The sequence below is a fragment of the Carassius auratus genome, chromosome 31 (assembly GCF_003368295.1).
Source record: "Carassius auratus strain Wakin chromosome 31, ASM336829v1, whole genome shotgun sequence".
NCBI lineage: Eukaryota > Metazoa > Chordata > Actinopteri > Cypriniformes > Cyprinidae > Carassius > Carassius auratus.
Genome location: NC_039273.1, coordinates 8932763 through 8951611, shown reverse-complemented (window position 1 = coordinate 8951611; position 18849 = coordinate 8932763). Strand labels below are relative to the sequence as shown.

General features: G+C 37.1%; 3 protein-coding genes across 6 annotated transcripts; 2 read left to right on the top strand and 1 right to left on the bottom strand.

Annotated features, from left to right (window-relative positions):
* Nucleotides 1–438: 438 nt before the first annotated feature.
* LOC113050477 (PRA1 family protein 3-like) lies at nucleotides 439–6306 on the bottom strand. Its single transcript, XM_026213454.1, has 3 exons — nucleotides 5777–6306; nucleotides 4632–4849; nucleotides 439–1749 (listed from the first exon to the last, which is right to left on the bottom strand). Exons 1-3 carry the CDS (start codon nucleotides 5953–5955, stop codon nucleotides 1574–1576), a joined length of 573 nt encoding a protein of 190 aa, XP_026069239.1. The 5' UTR covers nucleotides 5956–6306; the 3' UTR covers nucleotides 439–1573.
* Nucleotides 6307–6581: 275 nt separating this feature from the next.
* Nucleotides 6582–13689, top strand: LOC113050474 (CCA tRNA nucleotidyltransferase 1, mitochondrial-like). 4 transcript variants are annotated; one of them, XM_026213451.1, is made up of 8 exons: nucleotides 6582–6707; nucleotides 7000–7100; nucleotides 7399–7592; nucleotides 7773–7911; nucleotides 8045–8171; nucleotides 8356–8549; nucleotides 9055–9308; nucleotides 12678–12932. In XM_026213451.1, exons 2-8 carry the CDS (start codon nucleotides 7040–7042, stop codon nucleotides 12924–12926), a joined length of 1218 nt encoding a protein of 405 aa, XP_026069236.1. In that variant the 5' UTR covers nucleotides 6582–6707; nucleotides 7000–7039; the 3' UTR covers nucleotides 12927–12932. The 4 variants fall into 4 exon arrangements, with proteins under 4 accessions (XP_026069236.1, XP_026069235.1, XP_026069234.1 ...); XM_026213450.1 differs by having other exon boundaries at nucleotides 6600–6707; nucleotides 6955–7100; XM_026213449.1 differs by having other exon boundaries at nucleotides 6615–7100; nucleotides 12678–13689.
* Nucleotides 13690–14120: 431 nt separating this feature from the next.
* Nucleotides 14121–16998, top strand: LOC113050476 (oxytocin receptor-like). Its single transcript, XM_026213453.1, has 2 exons — nucleotides 14121–15445; nucleotides 16051–16998. Exons 1-2 carry the CDS (start codon nucleotides 14560–14562, stop codon nucleotides 16257–16259), a joined length of 1095 nt encoding a protein of 364 aa, XP_026069238.1. The 5' UTR covers nucleotides 14121–14559; the 3' UTR covers nucleotides 16260–16998.
* Nucleotides 16999–18849: the final 1851 nt, after the last annotated feature.

Below are 18849 nucleotides of genomic sequence, written 5' to 3'. Positions count from 1 at the left end.
CATTCTGTGAGCTTGTAATGAGACAGCTGTTGAAAAACTGCTGTAGAGCACTGTGCTCAGTCATATGCACTGCTTGGTCCATTTAGTTCATTTTTTCCTCTCTAAAAAGGTTTTACTTTTGGAAACATGTTTTAAGTCCTGTACCCTCACAGTAGATGAAGACTCCAGACATATCAGTAGCCTAAGAAAATCTGATTGATTTATTTTACATAGATTACGTTGCATGGGGCCAACATGCTGAGCTCACATGACCGACTACTACTTGATTTATCTTTGTAAACCAATGTTTTCAAACACTTTGCTTATGTAATAAATGAATTATGTATGATAATGAATATGGCATTTTTAAAATGACATTGGTAATTAGAATCCTCTGCATGATGCTGAATTCACACTGCAATTCATTTGATTTCAAAGTAAATCTATATTTGATTCAAATAAAACACAACAATTTGACTTTATTAACACACTTTGCATAGATTGAACAATATCCACAATATTATTTTTTACATAAATGCATTTGTAACTTGAACGTGTGAGGCTTCCGGTGCCATTCACCTACAGTTATTTTACCCACTGTGCCACTTGATACAAAAAAACTGCTATTTGTTATTATTTTACTTTATCATATTCATAAACACACTGGTTTATAATGCAAATAGCACATTAATAGAATAAAGCTTATTTCCACATTGCAAATTAAGGTTGATGGCACCACAGGAAATTCAACTTTTGAATTATTTAACCTAATAGGTAACAAGAAAGCAATAAGACATGAAAGTCTGTGCATTAATCAAAGAGATAATCTTAGGCATGATGCAAAAAAACAGAGTATCTAAAACCCTCATATTGCTTTTGCAACACAGCTACATCAGCAATGTGTTAAAAGACATCAATGTTCAATGAACAGTTCACATCAACGACAAACAGAAGTAAACAATTCTACAAAGCAATGGTTCCCAACCCTGGTCCTGGAGGCACCCCAACACTGCACGTTTTGCATGTATCCTTAATCTAACACACACTTGATTCAGGTCATCTGCTCATTTGTAGAGATGAGAAAAAGGGTGCTGGGGTGCCTCCAGGACCAGGGTCGGAAACCACTGCTACACAGTAATACATTTCATTATCAGTACCGCAGGAGTTTCCAGTTGCCATTAAACACAGTGATTTTTCTAGAGTTAAAGTTATCACACTGCAGAATATTTGAAGATCATAAACCTGAAAACATGCTGTCATATTATAATTTGATGTCTTAATATATGAATGAATGTATTTTGGGAGAGAAGGATACTAACACCTTAAATATGCACATATGACACCTTTCCCTATAGGTCATAGAAAAACTCTTAGGAAGACGTTTCGAATTGCATATTCTTACATTTGACCTGAAGACTTATTTTCAATTCAATATTGTTTTCATTCCACTATAGAAAAAACACACTGAGAATTTTTTTTTTTGTTTAGCTAATGAAAGATGTTGGAAGAAACGGAGTGAATTTCACAAATTGTGCCAGCTGAAAGCTGTTCCTTCATGTATTGGAGTGAAGCTCAGTAAGGCACGGTTGAAAGTTCACTCCTTGAGTTTACTCTCCAGAAAGTCTTGAATTTTATTGAGGTTCTCTTCTTGTTGACCCAGTGCTTCAAGTATGATTCCCATGAGTGATTTCTTGAGTCCAGCACTCTCCATCTTATTCTCCAGTTTGTTTTTCATGTTCCGTAGGCGAAGCGATGCATGTGCAAAAATCACTGAAATGCAAAAGGCCAAAAAACATTAAGCTTCCAGATACTTCATGTTGCATGCTAAATATTAGGGCTGTAGTACTCGAGTCCGGTCTTGGACTCGAGTCCGGACTCGAGACATTTTTCTGTCGTCTCGGACTTGTCTCGGACTCGTTGAATTTGCACTCGGACTTGTCTCGGACTTGGCCATTGGACTCGCCAAGTCTTCTAGTTGGTCTCGACCGAGTCCAGCAAAAAAATAAAATAAAAAATGTCTCCTTCAAAACAAAACCACATTTGCATGATGTCGCGACTGAAAACGTGTGGAAAACGCTAGGCGCGCCGCTCTCCTTATTTCCAAAGCACTCTGTAATCTGCGCTCGCGCTCCAGTGGCGTCTGCTGTTGCTGGGCAACCATGACCCGCTCTCCATGATGACGCAGAAGTTTCAGCAAAGAATAATTGGAATTCCAGCACTTAAAATCACTTGCAGTAGCTCTGCTAATAGATTAATTTAAAAAATGACTATCCTTGTACAACTATGATCATCTGTTTCTCCATCTTGCCTTAGCTTTCAGTATTGTTCCGGGAAAGGATGTGCATGACCAGTGGTGCACTTACTGCGACCTGAAAAGTTTAGATGTTTCTAATTTAATTTTCTACCTGTTAGATTGTGTTTTATTTACGTCTACACCTAGATAGCCTTTTTTTTTTAATCAATAAACGCGTATTAATGTATAGCCTTATGCAACAATTAAATATGTAAATTTTAAAAACTTTATATATGACATTACATATTTACATTTTCATGTAACAGCCAGTATTTGTATCTGTAACAATCACAAAATTTTTCCTATCTGCATTCGGATACAACATCGTAGCCTACAGTTACTTGATAAGACTGTTATGACTTTTTATATATTTTTTCGTAGTTATCACTGAACAAGTATGTCGTGTTAAACTGAATTAATTATTAATTTCTAAAATAATATTTATCATGCAAGCAGAGAGATGTCATGACAAACGTGTCATAGTGATCATTTGAACACGACTGAATCCATTCAATGCACACATTCTCATTACGCAGAACACTTTGAGCGAGTCTATAATGTATAGTCGACTTCACTAAACAGATGTGTGTGTGCCGCGCAAACCAGCAAAACATAAAGATGCAAACATGTAGGACAAGTAGACAATGTATCCATATCTATGTTGATTATTAGCCTACTTTTGAGAGAGAACTGATTTGGTTTTTGAGAGACTGAGACGCGCAGCGCGGCTGTTTGATTGGTGAGCGCGCTGTGCTTATTCCATTCATTCGTATCATGGTAGCCTAAGCTTTCAATATTTGCCTTTTAAATATATACAAATAATATAACGTGTATCTATGATGTATTAGCCTATTATAGGTAAAATTACTCTTGCAACGCTCTGATTTCTGAGAGATGCACAGAGAGGCGACAACAATGCGGTGTTTGATTTGCGCGCTTTTCACTCATAAAGTTTACATTCATTCACTTCTGGCGCTGATCCCCTGGCTCACCTGTTATCTAGCAAACACCAGACTCTGTCAGCTTTAGCCGAGTATTCAGGCAGAATTATTCCTTGTCCGTTATTCGTTTTTTAAGCCATTATCCGTGCCATTCCGAATAAGGTATTCGGCTTCAGGCACAACCCTAATTATTACATTACATAGGCCTATTTTATTTTTACATGCAACATAGATAAGGTCATATAGTAACAGCTCCACGCAATATTGTAATTCTAAAATTCACGTCGTACTTGCAAACACTTTGTATGCATTATGGTTAATACATGCTGGAGTAGTCGATTGTTTCCGACAGTGCTCGACTAGTCTATGCAAACACTAGCACAGTATGACAAAAATTGCTGTATTTATGTGCGCATGCCCAGTAGAGCCAAACGTATCCATTCTAGCCTTGCTGCGTGCATTTGTCATATCCCGAGCTTTGCGTGTGTCTGTGCACTGTGCCAATTAGGCATAGTCATATACATTTTTGACCACAGATATAATGTCAACAAAAAATAAAGTACATAAAAATTATTTGACCTTACAGTTCCAAACTTTGTTTGTTTATCCAAGTTTAGCTCCCAGGGTCGGACTGGGGGTAAAACCAGTACTCATTAGCAAGGCCCCAAAGGAAGAGAGGGCCCTTGAAAAGTATGAATCTGAAATATATTTTATTTTACCTGGATATTTTCATGGGTGGGGGGCATGGGGGCCCATCAGGACTGCCTATGCATAGGGCCCAGGATCTTGTTTAACGCCCCTGTTAGCTTTAACCCTAATTATACACACTTGAACCTAATCAAGCTCTTACTAGACACACTAATCTTCCAGGTGTTTTAAGGCCAGTTGGAGCTAAACTTTTCAGGACATTGGCCATCCAGGATGTAGTTTGGAGACCCCTGTCCTACAGAGTTGTTACTTTGCACATGCTTTTTGATCATTACAAATAATAATGTAAAATGATTTTCTTAGAATAGGAGATATGCTTTCTCTCGCATCACAAACATTATCAGTAGTTAAGTATGTGGTCTTGAATAGGACCCTTTTTTCACTCATTTGGACTCGGTCTTGGACTTGGACTCGAAACTTTTGGACTTGGACTTGACTTGGACTCGAACCTCTTTGGACTCGGTCTTGACTCGGTCTCGACTAGTCCTGGACTTGGACTTGACTTGGACTCGACAAAGCCGGACTTGACTACAGCTCTACTAAATATATACATAATATATACATAATATCTGGATTTAATAAACTGCTGTTTTGCATTTGTTTTCCTGCAAGGAACAAAGAGTCTTATTTTTTTTTACATCGAATAGGTTAAAATCGTATGGAAAAAAAAAATCTAAAAATGTTTAATTTATGATTTTAAGAAACTTTACAGATAAGAGGCAGCAGGATTCCATGCAGGAACACCATAACTCCACCAAAAAGCGACATGAGGAAATAGCTCACGACCATCCCCAAGAATACAAACAAAGCAGGGTTCTCCTTCTTGAAGTTTTTGATGATCGCCTTGTTCTCCCCTGCCCATACAGAGCCAATGAAGACAGACGCCACCACTGCTGCACCCATGAACATGCTCACAGGGTGCAAACACCTGTGAACAGAGAATTTGGCAGTGACGGGATTTTAGACTACTTCAAAGTCTACTTAAAAATAAGCAGGGTACTCATTAAAGTTGTACTCATTGTGTTTTAGACCACAGCCTTCTGTCAATGAGAATACAAGTCAATGGTGACCCCTAACGGTTATAAAGTGTAAACACAATAAAATATTGTTGGCAAAAAGCAGGCATCTTTCCATGTTGGAATTAAAATATTTAAATAATTAATAACATGACAGTTTGATAATTTTGACTCTGAAACGTTAAAATAGACATGCAGCCAATGATTGTAAAATGATTTCATGACTAAAACTGCTTTCGTGCCCTTTGCTCCTGGTCAGTGTCATCTGATTACTACACTCTTAAATATTGTTCCGTATTAGCAACTAGATATAATATTAGAGACAAACCATAATCACTCAGACATTAGATTGGCCTTCATCTTACAAACACAGCTGCCCACATATCAACACAACTATGTGTGCCCAGATCAACTAACTGTCCACTAACTATATTTAGCTAAGAATTATCTCATGTTCTAAATTGTACAGAACAAAAACTTCGCATGAGAACAGCTTATTTTTTTCAGTACAACATACAATTCTCCCTAAAAACAAAAAAAATAAATAGACAAAATAGATTTAAAAAAAATACAGTATCAAAGTGCCATTCCAAAAAAAATAGGTGAACTTTATGAGGACTTTATTTATAGTGCATTTAAAGTTGTTTATTTAAAGCTGATTTTAGAATATTTTGTTTTAACAGTCGCTTCTCGCGATACTTTGTGTAATGCGATGTTTGTATTGACGTGCCGACGACAAATTAGAAATAATATTTAAATATTAATTTAACAGTTAAATACCATATTGTGCATGCATGATCACATTTACCAAGAAGACAGGCTAACCTAACTGGACTTACCCTACAACCACGAATACACTGATTGCTAGTACCAGATAGTTTGTTTGATAGTACAGGAGGTTGCTGACCACTCTGTTGTTCGACTTCGCCAGATCTCGCGTGTCTGGTCTGGCGAAGCGTTCTAAGCCTGGGCAGAAATCATCCCAGTTTCTCAAAGGAGCGATCTCCACTTTAGCCATTAGATCAGATTGACCGGATCCCAGCAGCGTCTCACCTCAAATGCCAATAGCCTGTCACGTCACTTCATCACTCTGGCGATGCGCTTCGTGGGCGGTAACCTTTAATGTAGACAAACTATAAAGTTTGAATATTTAGGACTAGAAGCAATCAGAGAGATACTGCTTTTTATTATCATGCTACTCATATGTTCCTTTACGGTTGTTTTACTGCTGATTGAATTAACCAGGAACTCGATGAGATTAATCTTTTTTTTCGGATCTTTTAAATAAAACATTGGAACTGTTTCACAAAACTGAATCGGACTGAATAATACCCATAGACAGTACAATAAATAATAATAATACCCAGCCATTCTGGAGTCATCGAATAATGATGTGGAGAGAAGCGAATTATTTTAATAGCTTACATAAAGCATAATAAACATATGGCAGTTTTATAAACAGGAATTAGAAACAAGGTTCCGTGTTAATAAATTGCATTAAAACCCTATTTAAATTACAATCAAGAAATGTAAATACATTTTAGTTTTACCCTAACGTTAAATACAGCAGGCTGTCACAGTGTATGGGAGCCTGAAAAAAAAAAGAGAGTAAATAAACTATTTTCATTGGTTGTCACGGTCATTACGTAGCTACCCCGGAAACTCTGTGTATTCTGGCCACGCCTTTTCCGTGAATGTCTGTCATGGCTGCGCACGGCGTGAGTGAGACTACAGATGTGATGAAATACTAAAGAATGTAGTTTTTCTTAGGTGAATAAATATCTTATCTTATGCTTCTTATCTTATGTCACATTTGATAAATTGGTAACTCCAATTATAACTTCACCGTGTTATCTTTGGTAATAATAATAATGTGCTTATCACCTTGAGAGCTAGCCTCGAAGAGTCACATTAAGTCATAAGCTATTTATTAACCGAACTTTTAAGCATATTTTAGATTAAGCATTATTTATATGACATGTGAACTTTACATACACTTACTTTATTGTCTTTTAAGTTCACCGATGTGGGCTAAATTATTTCTGCGCCCCTCGTTCATCAGCCGAGTTCATCTCACGTGGAGTCGCAGATTATTAGTTACAATGCAGCTGAAAACTAAAGAGTTTGAGTCCTTATTTACCGACGGGCTGGTTGGTATTGCTGGTAAGCTCACTTTATCTTAAGTCGTCATCACCTTTCATAAATACTGTGGTGGTCCCATCATGGTACTGTTAACATACAGTATCAGTGAGAAGTTGGGACACACCTACTCATTGTTATTAGCATTTGCGTATTATATAATAATATTGACGTCAGCAAAAATACAAAATAACACAAATGGAAATTAAACTAATTTACATTTTATTAAGTTAGGCATGTCCAAACGACATGATTACAGTGTTAACGTACCATACTATTTGTACTATAATCAAGAACATGTGATTTTTTTTTGGATAAATAGAAATATTTGAAAAGAACCAGTTTGAGCTGAGGATTGCAGGAGGTGCGGTGCGGGATCTTCTGTCCGGAAAACGGCCTGAAGATGTGGATTTTGCCACCACAGCCACTCCAGAGGAGATGAAGGGCATGTTCCAGGCAGCAGGAGTCAGGATGATTAACAACAAAGGAGAGAAACACGGCACCATTACTGCCAGGGTAAGGTGAAGCATGCAGCTTCTTATATTGATATCCATTAGACATTTTACTTGGGTGTTTTACTAAACCTTTAATTCATATTATTGAGCTTCCTGTTTTCATTTTTGACAGTTTTCCACATAATGCTTATGTTAATGTTATGTATGCAAACTGAAACATACGGATTTATACATTATATAGCTTCATGACGAGAACTTTGAAGTGACCACTTTGCGAGTGGATGTGCAGACTGATGGGCGGCACGCAGAGGTGGAGTTTACCACAGACTGGCAGAAGGATGCAGAGCGCAGAGATCTCACCATCAACTCCATGTTTCTCGGTAAAACAAATGGAGTTTCTAACAGAATACTTCACCTACATGAGCTTTGCTTTGCAATATTGTCATAAATTAATCCTTTGGAATAATAAAAAAATGTTGTGTATTTGATTGGTCCTTTATTGTGTTTTTACAGGACTGGATGGGACTCTCTATGATTATTTCCAAGGATATGAGGACCTCAAGAACAGGAAAGTGAGGTTTGTCGGCAGCGCCTCACTACGGATCCAAGAGGACTACCTTCGAATTCTGAGATACTTCAGGTAATTATATGCTGATACTGGGAAGAAATATATGCCTTTGGAATGATATAAGGGTGAAGAAATTATAACAGAGGTATCCCTTTAAATTTGACCATATATAATCTTTACATTAACATTTTTCAATGGACATTATAAAGTAGAGTTTTTTTTTCTTTATTTTTTTTTCTGTCGAATTGCGCTGTAGATTTTATGGTCGGGTGGCAACTGAGCCTGGGCAACATGAACCCGAGACTCTGGAGGCAATAAGGGAGAACGGCAGAGGACTGGCAGCAATCTCAGGTGAGAGGATCTGGGTGGAGCTGAAGAAGATGCTGGTTGGAAACCATGCTGATCACCTGCTGGAGCTTGTCTATGAGTTGGGCCTTGCCCAGTACACAGGTGAGAAACAAAAAATAGTGGTGCAAATACTTGAAAGGAACTGTGGTTGAAGATCTAAAAATATAATACACAATTACCTGTCACTAATTGGTTTCCATTCCAATTTATTATTCAAATGCATTGAAACATTTCATTTCATTTATTTATTCTCTTTTCATGGTAATGCAACACGAAATGCCACAACAACAAACACAACAAAAATACATTCCATCACAAGAAGAACAGGAGTAGGATGAAGAAAAAAAAAATCTTATAAACGCTTACCCCATTGAAAAAAATGCAATTCATATGGATAGTTTTCTATAATGAACATGCCTTACATTTCTGAATTAAAGTTAACTTTGATGTTTTTTTTGTGGCACATTAAAATGGTAATGTAATTTTCTTGAGATGTTAAAAGGAAAAATTATTATTATTATTATTATTATTTTTTTTTATGTAACATTTATATATCAGAATACATTTCTATTATAAATGTCCAGACTTGCTCTGTCTTTTCCTGCAGGTCTTCCAGTAGATGGCAATGTTGAGGAGATGAAGCAGATCTGGCAGAAGGCTCATGAGAGCTCTCCTAAACCCATGACTATCCTGGCTGCTCTGTTCCGAAGCCAGGAGGATGTGGAGAAACTGGATCTGCGACTGAAACTATCCAGAGAGGAGAAAAACTTGGGCCTGTTCCTGGTCAAATACAGGCGAGATCTCGTTAAGGGACAGGATGAACATGACGGCATGAAACAGTACACAGATTTCATCATTGATGTATGTACTTTTCCTTCCCTTCTAATGTTTAGTACAAAAAATGTCATTACATAATTTGCTGTACAACGTTTTAATTAAAATAAAATGAATTTCATATAAAGCATTTTGACGTACAACAAAATGCAATTGTTAAACAAACATCAGTAAGGCCTACTTTATCCCCATAATCATTAAAACTGTCATTCCAGTGGTATTTTAGTTGTATTTACAACTGTAGTGTTGATTAATATTTTGAATTAGCTTTTATTTTTACATTTTGTTTTTAAGTCACTTTATGTGCTTTTGTCATTCAATTTTTCAAAATATTTTATTTTTGTTTACAATTTATTTAAATTACCAGTAATTTTTTAAACCGTTTTAAATAAAAATAACAACACTTTGGAAGAGGATTAGGGCCAAGCAATAAAAAAAAGAGAAACATCTCGAGATTAAAGTCATTATAATACAAGATTTAACTCATAAAATTTCAAGAAAAATGTCTAAATAAAATGTTGAGAATAAACTCATTTAATTTTGAGAATAATGTTGTTTTGTTTTAAGAAAAAAACATGTTAAATTGAGAGAGAAAAAGCCGAAATTAAATGTTAATAAATAAAATCATTAAATTAGGAAAATAAAGTTGAAATAAAATACTGAGAATAAACGCACTCGTGTCATGTTCATTTTATCTCGTTGGATTGTATTAGTCAGCATCTGCAGTTGCGCAGGTCATAGAGAGCAATGCTCACGTATGTGGTCAACCAGAGTTTGTTTCTTCCTTTTTTCATCACATATCACATTGTAAAAGTGGAAATCAATTGCCTAATGACCTGTGTAATAATGATGTATTAATTGTTTAGGTTTAGGGGCAAGTAGAATACAGGGAGGGCTTTGTTGTAAGGCAGCATATATTTAATAATTTTAATAAATAAAATAATTTAAACTGTTATTATATCATCCTTTTAACGTACAACAATACGGAGTTGCAAATAGTATCTGTCAATATTTACAAGTATAAATAGCATCTAATTACTATTTACACTTATATCTGCTACTTTTACATAGTGTAAATAGCACATTGCTAAAAATGCTGCTGTTGTCACTTAAAGAGAATATGTAATTATTTTCACTTAGTGTAAATAGTATCAGATGTGATATGTGATGAAAAAAGGAAGAAGCGTCTGTTCGGCCGAAGGCGTAAACAAACTCGCGAGCATTGCTTTCTACGACCTGCGGCACTGCAAATGCAGTCCAAACTACTTTTTTCTTGAAATTTTATGAGTTTAATCTTGCATTATAATGACTTTAATCTCAAGATGGTTTTTTTTTTGTTTTTTTGTTTTTTACTGCTTGGCCCTAATCCTCTTCCATACAACACATATCTATCTATCTATCTATGCATGCATACATACATACATATATAAATTGTGTGTGTGTGTGTGTGTGTGTATATATATATATATATATATATATATATATATATATATATATATATATATATATAGATAGATAGATAGATAGATAGATAGATAGATAGATAGATAGATAGATAGATAGATACAGTGCTGCTTGCAAGTTTGTGAACCTTTTAGAATTTTCTATATTTCTGCATAAATATGACTCAAAACAAAATTAAAATTTCACACAAGTCCTGAAAGTAGAGAAAGAGAGCCCAATCAGACAAGTGAGAAAAAATATGTTTGTCATTTATATATTCAGGAAAATGATAAAATATTACATATCTGTAAGTGGCAAGAGTTTGTGAATCTTTAGGATTGGCACTTAATGTGAAGGTGAAATTAGTGTCCATCTGTTTTTCAGAGTTGTTTTCAATCAGTGAAATTACTATCAGGTGTCAGTGCGTGCCCGGTTTTATTTGAAGAACTGGGATCTATCAAATCTGATCATGTTTGTAGAAGTGTATCATGGCTTGAACAAAGGAGATCTCTGAGGAGCCCAGGAAAAGAGTTGTTGTTGCTCATCAGGCTAGAATATGCTACAAAAACATCTCTGAAGTGTTTTGACTCCACAAATCCACAGTTAAACATATTGTGTACAAATGGAGGAAATTCAAGACCACTGTTTCCCTTCCCAGGAATGACTGACCAACAAAGATCACTCCAAAAGTAAGATGTGTAATAGTTGATGCAAGATTGCAAAGGCACCAAGTGCAACTTTCTAAGCAACTAAAGGCCTTTCTCACATTTGCTAATGTTAATGTTTTTAAGTCCACCATCAGGAAAACACTGAACAACCAATGTGTGCATGGTGCATCCAGAAAGAACATGGCTGCCAGTCAGCAGTTTGCTAAAGATCATCCTGACAAGCCAGAGGGCTACTGGAGAAATGTTTTGTGGACCGATGGGACCAAAATATAACTTTCTGGTTTAAATGAAAAGTGTTATGTTAGAAGAAAAGAACACACTGCATTTCAAAAAAAGATCCTTATCCCATCTGTGGAACACTGTGGTCCTGGTATCATGGTTTGGGCCTGTTTTGCTGCATCTGGACCAGGACAACTTGCCTTAAAGGTGCTATAGGGAACTTTTGTAAAAAAAATATTTTTTACATATTTATTAAACCTGTCATTATGTCCTGACAGTAGAATATGAGACAGATAATCGGTGAAAAAATCAAGCTCCTCTGGCTCCTCCCAGTGGTCCTATTGCCATTTGCAGAAACTCCATCGCTCCCGGTAAGAAACAACCAATCAGAGCTGCGGTCCGTAACTTTGTTTGTGTTCAAAATGTAGAAAAATGTATATAATAAGCGAGTACACCATGAATCCATTTTCCAAACCGTGTTTTTAGCTTGTCCTGAATCACTAGGGTACACCTATAATAAGTGTTTATATTCGGACTAATTTAGATTGCTTCGGGGATACCGCGGTGGAGTAACCCAGTACCTTTGTGATTCTTCATAGACATAAGCAGAGAGAAGTAGTTCCGGCTACGATGTTCTTCCGCAAGACGCAAGCAGTTCTGTTTATTAACCGCTAGAGCGTCAAAAGTTCCCTACCGCAGCTTTAAATAGATGAAACGATGAATTATTATTATGTCAGGACTTCGGTCAGTGAATGAATTAATAAGTTGCTCTACCAAAGAATGGTTAAAGAAGAACAAACCGAATGTTTCATAATGGTCAAGTCAAAGTCCGGACCTTAATCCAATTGAAGTTTTGTGGAAGGAGCTGAAGCAAGTAGCTCATAGGAGGAAACCCACCGACATTACAGAGCTGAAGCGTTTTTTTGTTTTTTGAAGTCATATTTATGCAGAAATATAGAAAATTCTGAAGTGTTCTAAAACTTTTAAGCGGCACTGTGTGTGTGTGTATGTATGTATGTGTATATATATATATATATATATAATTTTTTGTTTTTTTCCATTGAAGTCTAGAGAGCCGGACTCCCAGAGTAAAGTACTGGAGCTGCTGAAGTATCAGGGAGAAAATAAACTCTTAGCTGAGCTGAGCAGGTGGTCCATTCCGCGCTTCCCAGTGAGTGGCCATGACGTACGCAAACTAGGTTTTACCTCAGGTAAAGAGATCGGCACCATCCTACAGGAGCTAAGGGACACATGGAAGAAGAGCCACTATCAGATGAGCAAAGAGGAACTCCTGGCCACCATCAGCACATCCTGATGCCAGATAAGAAAACACACTTGTGTCAGATGTGCTTATGTCAATGCATGCATGTGGAATAATGCATTATGAGTCTGGGTTGAGAAGGTGAACCTCCAAAGTGTCAGTGGATTTTGAGAGAAATCACTGCAGTCATATAACACTTTTCTAATTTTGTCCTATGCCTTTGCAGATAAAATGCAACCAAATGTTTAGGAATATCTATTGTTGCTATCTTGGGAGTTTGTATTGGCTATTGGCTTTTTGGATGGTTGTCAGTGTGCAGAAAATGTCTTGGAGCATCAAAGTGCACATTTTCACATTTAGAATGCTTTAACATATGGAGTATTTACCCCGCCGGTGAACCATGAGCATCATAAACACTTTCTAAAATGTTTTCGTGATTAATTATTCATGAAGTTTCCTAGTTGACATTATATCATATTAATTCATTAACGTAATTGGTTTGAACAAGGATGCATCTAAATTGAATGACGCAATGATGCAAAGTTAATTTAGTTTTTTGTTTACTTGATGTGGGATTTTGCCCTTTCAGCAGAGTGGTGTAATTATTATAGTGAAGGGAGTAATTTAGCTCTCCTGCTGAGAAGACATCTCATATGAAGCTGTAGCCATGGTTTCATTATGAGGAAAAATGATGTTCCTTTTGTCAACAGTTCATAGTTATTAGATAGTTATGCAACCAGCTCTCCAGGTGTTTACTTTGAAATAAAGTAGCCCACATCACGTCTTCCAGTGTCGTGCTGTCTTGCTTTAAAGTCCATGGATGTCCGGCAATTACTTATTTTTGATATGTTTGTGAATTACTTAATATGATAATGATTTCAAATTGACATTAGTGGTAAGTTGTCAAATCATTTATGCATTGATTCTTCGTTATACAGTCCCACAGCTTCTTAAGAGCCTGTCAATGTCAAGTTGTCAAATTTAAAGGGAAACGATCACCCAAAAATAAAAAAATCTGTCATGGTTTACTCACCCTCATGCATTTTAAACCTGTATGACTTAATTATCTTTTTCGTTCCACAGAAACAAAATATTAAAAATAAAATTAAAAATTGGTGTGTGTGGATTTGTCTATAGAATGAAAAGTTGTTGTTTAAATTCTATTGATTAAAAAAAAAAATTTGGTTGAACTATCCTGATAATAAAAATCTTGGAAGGCCTGAAGGTGAGTAAATTATAAGCAAATTTGGGTGAACTTTAATATGATTCCCAAATCATAAAAAAAACTGATCGGTTATAGCCACTTAAGTAATGAAATGGAGATAACCTATGTTGGCTACATTATAAACACAACTCTATCTGGAAGGTCTAAAGTATATTATTTATTATTTATTATTATTTATAATATTTATTAAGCAAAACTGCCAGAACGAATGTCTTTGTAAAAGGACATATAGTCCATCATTTCAGCTTGTGGATTTCAGAATGCCATCTTATGCTCCTATTTGAATGAAGGACCCTCCCCCATCCATCAGAGCAAAATATAAAACCTCTAGTCTCCGCTCACACACACACACACACACACTATAGATGCGCAGACGCATGCATACTGACGGTCTTGTGCGCACTGGGACAGTTAAACTGCACCCACTGAACTTGAACTTAAGACACTTAAGATATTAAGACAATGTCTCTCCTTACATTAAACTTAAGCAATGCAACTTTGGAGATAGAAGCCACCAGAGACGAACCCAGGAACGAGCATTTAGCTCAAATCGAGATCGCGCTGCTGAGCGTCATCTTTCTCTGCGCATCAGCTCTGAACTTTGGTCTGCTGCTGGTTTTGTGGAAGAAGAGACAGCAGATGTCCAGGATGCGCGTGTTTGTGACCCATCTCTGTTTGGCGGACCTGGTGGTCGCCTTTTTCCAGGTGTGTCCACAGTTGATGTGGGACATAACAGACCGTTTCATTGGTCCTGACCTCGTATGCCGTTTGGTCAAGTATCTGCAGGTCGTCGGCATGTTCGCCTCCACTTATATGATAGTTGTGATGACTCTTGATCGTTATCAGGCGATCTGCAACCCTATGGTTACTTTCCAAAGGCGGCGCGCGCGCTGGAACCTGCCCGTATGCGTCGCGTGGCTCCTGTCGTTCGTCTTCAGCCTCCCGCAACTGTTTATTTTCTCCAGGGTTCAGGTCGCCCCGGGTGTCTACGACTGCTGGGCTGAGTTCATTCAGCCGTGGGGACCTAAAGCGTACGTGACGTGGACGACGTTGGTGATATTTCTGGTGCCCATCGTAACTGTGACGGTGTGCCAGGTGCGCATCTGCCGCGTGCTCCAGATCAATCTGTACCTGAAGACCCAGCCGCAACAGCAGCAGCAGCAAGGAGGTGATGGCGGACACACGCACCCTCTTTCCTCCAGAACCAGCAACGTGGCATCGGTGTCTAAGTCTCGGATTAAGACCGTGAAGATGACGGTGGTGATCGTGCTCTCCTACACCGTGTGCTGGGCTCCGTTCTTCACCGTTCAGCTGTGGTCTGTGTGGGACGCGGATGCTCCGACTGAGAGTAAGAGAAAGTCTACTAACAAACACTGTTGTGTTGGCTCTTTAAGTGTTAATGAATAACATTGTGCCTTCTTGATCTAACCTACATGTAAAATGCTTAAGATACTTTAGCTTATGCCTTTATAAAAATAACAGGGCTGATGCAAGGTGACACAAGTTGTTCGGTGGGGGGTGCTAATTAGGGTTGCTAATTCCTGTTTATCTTCTCCTATTGACAAACTTAACAAAATATAAAATAAAGTGATGAAAAGGAGGAGAATCTTGAATTTCACACCCTGAATGATGGTGTTTTATGATCATTATTTAAATATTTGTAGACCAACATTATTTTTAATCACTGTGATAGTTATTAATTATATATATATATATATATATATATATATATATATATTTATTTATTAAACATGGGTACTTGTACTTATGGGTGATCCTGAAACTGATGCCATCCCTGTAACTCATTTCTGATTGAAGATGTTGCAGTTTCCTCACTCTCTTTGTTACACAAAGCTATGCTCATTCAATATAAAATGTTTAGGGATATTTATTTAAAATTTATTCAAATGTAATGACTGCTATCTAACCGATATATATATTTTTATATTTTAGCTGTAACCTTCACCATCCTCATGTTGCTGGCGAGCCTGAACAGTGTTGCCAATCCGTGTATCTACCTGCTTTTCACCATGAAGTCCCCCAGACTGTTGCGAATTCTCCTGTGCATGAAACACACAGACACGAAGGAGTCAATGCCTGAGGATGCTACGATGGTCAGCTCTCTGTATCTGAGCTTTAAAAGCCAATCTGACATACGATGATAATGAAACAACACAATACGTATATCCAAATGCTATGAACATATACCATATTAGTATTCTTCAAACTACTTAGGAGTATAATGTAAATAGAACATGCATATGGTTCAACACTGTATATATCACAGTACCACATCAGCACAGTACTTTTGTGTAAATTAAATCACTAGGCATCTGATTGTGGAGTTGTCTCTATATATTGAAGCATATCAAATTCAGAAAAAGTTTTACATTAAATTAATATTATGCTAATTTACCTCTTGCCTACCCTCCACCACTGAAATTTATTTTTAAAAACTGGTCAGTCACTTAGTGATTTTTATTATTTCTGTTATTTAACTGTACATAACAAGCAGGGAATTGCTCACAGTGTGTACACAGTGGTGTACAAAATACAGTGTCTTTAAATACTGTGAAAAACATCTCGCTGCTGGTGTGGTGTATATTGTAATGAAAATGCCTGTAAATGTTCACTGTTATGTGTATCAATAAAGTGCTTTACTTTTCTGAAACATTTGGCATTGCAATCTAAATGTCTAAAAGGTGTGTTTATAATTAGCTTGAAAAGGTGAGATGTTAGAATTTAAAAAAGCTGTTTTGTATTTGAATATAATTTCAAATGTTATTTGGACCAGCTTCGACCAGCTCCAACACTACAAAACTTTGGTTCAGGTTTGTTTAAAGGGGGGGTGAAATGCTATTTCATGCATACTGAGTTTTTTACACTGTTAAAGAGTTGGATTCCCATGCTAAACATGGACAAAGTTTCAAAAATTAAGTTGTATGTTTGAAGGAGTATTTCTGTTCCAAAAATACTCCTTCCGGTTTGTCACAAGTTTCGGAAAGTTTTTTTCGAGTATGGCTCTGTGTGACGTTAGATGGAGCGGAATTTCCTTATATGGGTCCTGAGGGCACGTCTGCCGGAAGAGCGCGCGCTCCCGTATAGCAGAGCAGAGAGAGGCTGTGCACAGACAACCACTGATCAGAACGAGAGCGTCGCGAAATGTCACAAAAGAAGTGTATTTTTGGTTGCCAGGGCAAGACAACCCTGCGCAGATTACCAAAAGAGAAACAGCATTAAGGGACCAGTGGATGGAGTTTATTTTTACAAAGCATCAATGGATTTGTGCAAGTGTTTGTGTTTGTTCCCTGCATTTCGAAGATTCTTGTTTTACAAACAAGGCCCAGTTTGACGCCGGATTTGCACATCCTTTATTTCTTAAGGATGATGCAGTCCCAACGAAAAAGGGTCACGATCGTGTGTTGGAACCGCAGGCGGTGAGTAAAACTGCTTCAAATATCTCTGTGTTGTTAACTTAGCTATCAGCGCGTAAGCACATCAAGTAAACAACATGCGATGTTGTCATCAAACTGCACTTTCCACATGTACAGCTTAAAAAAAAAAAAGACGACAAAGTGGAACTTAGTCATTTTCCAAAACCGCTAAGCAAATATATACAGTTTCAGTACATACCACATAGAGTTTTTGCTGATGCTGCTCTTGTTAAATTTCAGCCTCTGGATCTGTGTCACAGCTTCCAAACGCTCTCAATGCAAAAGCCTACATGGTGCTCGTGATTCTTTAGCTCCGCCCACACGTCACGCCTCTAGGCACTCGTGTTTTTCCGGGAAAAATTGGTACAGACTAGCTTTCTGAATATAATAAAACTAAAGACTTTTTGGAGTTATGAAGGATGCAGTACTACTCTATAGGTACTCAAGATTAACAGGATATTGAGTGAAAACGAGCATTTAACCCCCCCTTTAATTAGGGTTGGAGCTTATTTCTGCAGGACAGTGGTCCTCCGGGAACAGGTATGGACATCTAGCACCAAATAGAAGAACAATGAATAGGAAAGTGATGGAAAAAAAAATTTAAATCTAAAGAAAAAATTCTAGTGAATTTTGTGTGACCGCTTAACACCTGAATCAAGGAGAATCTTAAGCTCTAGCTGTGGCATGTTACCAGATATCAACAAGCAGAAGCTCACATCTCCATGCATTTTGACGTGATTCCGGATCTTGGATGTTCATCTGTCATGCCAGTCAGTTGAAATGTTCTCTGCAGTCGGGACACAGTTGAGTAGCTTAGAGCACAGTGTGGTGACATGCTGCATGCTAATTTCCCTTTTCCTCACACAGCCACTTTCATTTTCATGTACTTTAGAACTTAATATTGGACTGATTTGAATCCGCTTTGACTTTGATTATATTTGTTGAGTTCTGAATTTTGAGAACATACTGAGTGGTTGAATGTCAACAGCATATGACAAACAGTGCGTGCATGACTCACTGATGGTTAATCTATTGAAGTGGTACAGTGGTATGAAGTAAATAATATTTTTGGCATCGGGTATTTAAGTTCTTGACATTGGTGTATGTAAACCACTTCACACTTCAGCAATCATGACTGCTTTTTTGTCCTTGTAATGCTACATTTTTGGGGATTAGAAAAGTAGAGGTATACAGTTTGGTTGTAACCATTCCTGCCAATGTTACTATTTGATGGCTTAGACGAAAACTAATAGATATGGTGGAACACAGTGATTCATCTATTTATTCAGAATATATATATGAAAAAAAATATATAATT